The sequence below is a fragment of the Artemia sp. Qi Xiang Cuo genome, chromosome 9 (genome assembly GCF_049724085.1).
Source record: "Artemia sp. Qi Xiang Cuo chromosome 9, ASM4972408v1, whole genome shotgun sequence".
Taxonomy (NCBI): Eukaryota; Metazoa; Arthropoda; class Branchiopoda; order Anostraca; family Artemiidae; genus Artemia; species Artemia sp. Qi Xiang Cuo.
In genome coordinates, this window is record NC_142802.1 from 19,451,078 (window position 1) to 19,457,077 (window position 6,000).

General features: G+C 34.7%; 1 protein-coding gene across 4 annotated transcripts in view; it reads left to right on the forward strand.

Moving 5' to 3' along the window:
- LOC148948407 (uncharacterized) overlaps nucleotides 1-5,027 on the forward strand; it is a 40,368-nt gene extending 35,341 nt beyond the window's left edge. For 3 of the 4 annotated variants that reach the window (XM_089093918.1, XM_089093916.1, XM_089093917.1), the window contains exon 5: nucleotides 3,059-5,027. In XM_089093918.1, the coding sequence (XP_088950044.1) occupies nucleotides 3,059-3,072 (14 nt within the window). In that variant the 3' untranslated portion in view covers nucleotides 3,073-5,027. The remainder of the gene's footprint in view (nucleotides 1-3,058) is intronic. The other variant, XM_089093915.1, reaches the window with a different exon arrangement.
- Nucleotides 5,028-6,000: the final 973 nt, after the last annotated feature.

Below are 6,000 nucleotides of genomic sequence, written 5' to 3' on the forward strand. Positions count from 1 at the left end.
ACCGGTAGCAAGTTGGCTACCGGACACAGTTGACACATCTGTGATCAAAGAGGTTTATTATCTCTTTGTCTGAGGTACAGATCCCAGAAAACATTATTTAGGGTAAATTATTCGTTCGGCAAAAGATCCAAACTATTAAACATAGTCAAGTGTTGTTGTGTTTTTGAATGCACCGGTAAATCCTAGAAATAAACACATTCCATCAGTAAATAAGGTAGTTCTATTATCATAAGCTTGTGTAGGGAATCATGTTTTTCTTCCTAATTTTGTCCTAGCAAATTGCGATTCCCGAGAAGTTGTCATTATTGACTGCACACTGGCAGTCTTACAGGGGAGGGGACATGGTGCAACCTCTAACCCCGAATAATGAGAATTTTATGTAAATATTCCACAACATTTCTCTAGATATTCATAAATATCATCCGCGTATAATTTGTTTGTTTTGTAATATTCATGCCCCCCCCCCCTTCCAAAACGAATTCCCTCTCTAAAAAAATGATTTTGTATTAATATACAACCTACTTCTAGGTTTAAAATTGTTTCTCAATTTTTTTTTAGTACAAACAGAACTGTTAAACGAGGTCTTTGTTGGTATGCACGATTTTAACTGTTTTACCCAACGTTTAAAATGTTTTATATGTAAATTAACCATTTGTTGTTCTTTTTTATTTTGCACATCTTTCCAGCTTGCAGCAAATCAAGGAATAAGCAAATTAATGCTAGACTGATTGTAGTTAGTTGACGGAGAATCAGTTTGAGCAAAAAAAAACGTCACGTTAAAGTTTTTATATTTTATAAGTTAAGCGCATTATATACTGATAAAATTATGGCATTACTTTGGTCTTTGACTCGACGCACCGATAGGTCGGTGCCCGCATTTGTCAGATCTCCCTGCCGTTCAAATCTGCATTGCATAACTCCAATCGTATATATATCTCCCCACCCCACAATTCTTTATTAGTCAAAATTATGGATAATTTCTAGTTTGTATTTAAGTAAAAATTCTCGATTTTTAGCTACGAGGCTAAAATTGGGATAGTAAAGCAAAACCCAGCCTGTAGCCTAAATTGTTAATAAATGGCTCTTTAAGTGACTTCTGGACTTGTTAAACACTGGCCTTATTTTGCAGTATAGAAATCTAAAATCAAAAGACGGCAAGATGATATCCCATAAATGTTGCTTGATTTTCGCTCAAGTTGATACATACGAGTTTTTGAAGTAACTAACTAGCAATATGAGAAAGGGGGCAAGAAAAATCTGTGGGGAATAGATGTGTTTTGGGAATATTAAATTCCGAATAAAAATAAAATGGTTTTTATATTTAGCTTAAAGCACTTACACAAATTACCCCAAAATCAGATTTTTTGTCATAAATACTGCTAATGTATTTGACCTACCTAGATTTTTTTTTCCCTAAAATCTTGCCTTGAAAAGTAGTTCTAAGTTTGTAATTAAACTACAAAATCCATGCTAAAAATTCAATTATAGTGTTTAGTTTAGTGATATATCTTAGATGAGTTTTCAAAATATGCCCCAAAGCGGGTCCACCTGAAGCTGTTCAAATATTAAAAATTTGGAATAGTAAAATATTTCATATTCCGGTTGGATGTGTGGCTGAGAGCTCGGTGCAGGCATCAAGTGAGCTTCAAATGGACCCGATTGCCACATACAATCCAAACCTGATTGACTGAGAGATCGGCGCAGGCATCAAGTTAGCTTCAGATGGACCCGATTGTAACATACAGTCCAAACCTGATTGGCTCAGAGCTCAGCGCAGGCATCAAATGAGTTTCAAATGGACCTGATTGTCACATACAATCCAGCAAACTGAATAGATCGCCTGAATTTTCTGAATTTTGAATTGTCAACTGAATTTTCAAGCAAACTGAATAGCTCAATCAGCCACATTTAAACATTATTACGGTAGAACCACTGGTAAGCAACAGCAAATTAGTGTTAAATTAGACCAAGTGTAGCTACAGCTGACGCCCGTTTAAGCCACATTGAAAATCACTCAAAGAGAGGCTAAACTGTCTAACATAGCTATAAGTGTAGTTTATCCTACTACATTTCAAAGGTGCTGCTTACTTCAATGTTGCAATTGTTATATTTTATGCTGTAAATAGCAAAAATTGAAGCTACGACTTGAAATAATCACCGGTTTCGATAGCAAAATTTAATCTTTTTTCCAGAAATTTCCCCGACTTTTGGAGGCTTGCTCCCGAATTTTAAAATCTGTGAGTAAAAGCACTACTTACATAAGATGCGTTTTTGCGCTTTAGTCCTGTTGAAGCCGTCTTTCTTTATTTTGCAGAAATCTAAATTGAAAAAAAAATACCCGAATGATGGTCTTCGTATATTTTTTCAACTTAAGTGCAGTTTATAAAAAATTCATTGTAAAAAAACGCTATTATGATAAACGAGCAATGTTATTCTCTTTTTATTAAGAATAAAAAAGAAAATGATAATAATAAAAAAAAATCGATTTACGACTCTATGAAAGTCGGCCGTCCAAACCCATAGCGCATTTTTTTGTGATGGTAATCTGTTTAAGAGGAAGTGTTTTGATTGCGAACGATCGAGGTGGATACCCCAAAAAAAATTTTACTGGGGAGGGGGTGGATAGTACCTCTGGACTTGCAAGGCCCCATGTATAGGCCTATAATTCTCAAACTGGCCTGAAGGAAAATCTTTAGGAATGATCTTAATTGGAACCCCCCCCTCCTCTTTGTGTTTGCAGTACTTATAGTTTCGGTAGTCTGTATCTTGACGTGTCAAATTCTTAGGGAATGTTTTCTAGAAGTAGTAGGATTCTGCAGTAACTTATCAATTATTTTATTACCCAGGCTCTGAAAATTTGTGTCTCAGTCTTTTATGGGGGTTTCACATTGCCATTCCATAATGTAAACCACTTCAACGTAAGAATGTAAAACGGTCTATGATTGGTCAGCTAAAATTGACTCGCCAATTAGGGTCAAGTTTATATTTCTACGAAGCTTACGTAAACCATTGTGATGGGCCTTTTTGTCAATGGTTAGTAATATCTTCTTTTTTTTAGATCTTTTGAGGTGATAGCAGAGTCGAAAAGATGGAGATAGTTTAGAATATTTGAAGGTAAAAAGTGATTTTAAAAAATACGTCCCGTTTGAATTTTACAATAATTTTGCCAATTTATACGGTAGTACTTAGTATACAGCCAATTAATCTTACTCACGAGTGAAATTTTTTTTGAGGATTTAAAGTGTTGTTCTCTCTTTTCAAAATACTATATTCAGATGATAAACCTAGTGAATTCGTGAGTAAGAAATATGTTGATAGATCAGGGCTTGTGCTATATGACAAATGTATTATGTAGCGAATTTGTATTTTCTCTTTCTGTGAGTCTCGCTTTGTGATCTACCTTGCTTTTGTTGTTCTGAGTATTTAGAGTTCCAACTTGTTATGTATTTTGAATAAATTAGAATTTTTTTTTATGCAAATATTAATGGAAATCGACGAGTGAAAATTATATTTCAAAATTATAAAATAATAATCTATAATTATAATCCGTAATGTATTAAATATAATCTGTAATTATGTGTTTGAAAATTATATATCAAACTGATGATGCACACAAAAGAAAACACGCAGAGAATGGTGTGGAAAGTATCGTGGACCTTCCAGTATGGATTCCAAATTTCAATTATTTTTTGGGGGAGGGGGTATTATAATAATAATCTGTATTTAAAAACCTTTTAAAGCCATATACGAAAAAGACAAATATTAAAGAAAAATTACACTCCATTTGACATCCTTCCCTTCAATACAAAATTTCCTATTGCCACAAAATAACGGGAGACCCAGACCTCATTAACCCACGAAGCAGCATATCTTCCCCATCTTGGATAATTGATCCTCTTAAATGAGAAATCTGCTTACACCGGAGGAGGAACTGGCCCAACCCATAATCATTTTCTCCACATCTCAAGCAACTATACCCGGCCTCCGGACCTTCCTTCATTTTCCTTACAACCTTACCATAAATTGGAAGACAATTAGCTCGAATCTGAATCCAAATCCTCAGATAATTAATGGAAAATCCCAGCTTAAAATAAAACTCCTGTCCAAAATTCTCTTTTATTTCTCTATACAAAGTAAGACTCGGAGATTTATCCACAGCTGATTGTCATAGTTGCACCTCTTGGTCTTCAAGTCTTGGCACTAAATTCCTTGAAGAACTTTTCATGATCTTCTGGCCTTTTTCCTTTCTCCCACGAACTTGAAAACCCATTCTCATCTAATATCCTTTTGATTTGTTCTGTTTATGATGTTTTGTTACACTTAAGGATAAGATCTTCGTATGCTGCTCGAGCAAATCTAGTCTGAGGAAGTTTAAGGAGTCTTAACCAAAATTTGATGATTTGTGTATATCTTTTCAATTTCAGGTTAAATATACCAAGATCACCTTTTAATACTAACGTATGTGTTATATTCTGTAAGCCAAAAATTCGGTTATAATATTGAAGTTGAAGGGTTTCTACTTGCTTTGCCGGCTGATACCCCCATATTTCTGATCCGTAATGTAGGATAGGCATAATTTTAGCATTCATTATAAATTTGTGGAGGCTTGATTCACTTATTTCTGATGTTAATGTGCTTCTATATATTCCAAATAATGCATTTCTACCATTCTGTGCAATTGTTGTAATATGCCTCGTCCATTTTCCATTTCGACAAAAGATGAAACCTAAGTATTTGGCCTTTTCCACCACTTCCAGCATTTTTCCATTCAATAAAAATTGTGGTACTGATTCCTAGGTTTTTTTGCTAAAAATCATGATTTGGGATTTCGTCACATTCGCCTCTAGTTTTCAATATTTTTCAAGGAGATTCAAGAGAGTCTGTAAGCCATTATTTGTCTTTGCCAGTAATATAATATCGTCTGCAAATAGTAGCACTGACATATTCAGCTTTCCCAGTCGGAGAGTAGGTGCCCATCTTTGTCAGAAATAAAGAACAATATCATTAATAAACATAGCAAATAATTTTGGTGAAAGTGTACTTCCTTGGCGTACGCCCTTTTTCGAGAAAAATGGCAGAGATATTCCCTTCCTAACAACTTTCACAAAACTTTTAATCAATGAATACATAGATAATAGAATTTGTATAAAAAGGGATTGGTAGGTCTAGATTTAACAAAACATTATACAATAAAACACGATCTACATTGTCAAATACTGATTTCAATCAATCAAAGCCACATATAACTTGTCTTTACCTTTACAATATTTTTCTACAAGAGCATTAATAACAAAATCTCTTATCAACTGTAGAATAGCCTGGTCTGAACCCACCTTGTTCTTCTTGCAAGATTTTTTTCTCTTCTATCCACATTCCCAGTCTTTTATCTGTAATTTTTTCTAGACGTTTTCCGGCACTGTTTAGGAGGCTTATTGGTCTATAGCTATTATGTGCAGCGGGATTACCTTTCTTATAAAGTGGGAAAGTAAGCGAGGTTTTCCAGTCATTGGCCACTCCTTCTTTAAAATTATGAGGTTAAATAATGAGGCCAAAAAAGGTAAAAGAACAGTTCTAAATGCTTTGAAGATCTTCATAGGAATTCCATCGGGCCCGGGAGCTGAATTACCTCGTATTTTGTTAAGTAAATCTTCAATTTCTTCTGGGCTGATTGGGTTGCATAACACGTAATCTTCCTGGTTCAGAAGGAATGATCCTCCTTCACAGTTATCTAGACCTAATGCCTCTCAGAGATGTATGTTGCTAACCTGGGTATCTTCTTGTAGTTGTTTGAAGTAATCGGGCCAAGTTTCGGGGGCGGGCATCTCTGACTGTAGGTCTTTTAGCCTATCTCCTTTTAACATTTTCCAGAACTCCCTACTGTTATTCTCTTTAAAGCACTTTAAAAGAGTGGCTTTTTCTTTTCTTTTTATATCTTTTCCTTTTTATTAATTTTTTGTGCTCTTTACGTGTTAAACGGTATCTTGTTAGTGCCTCGATTTT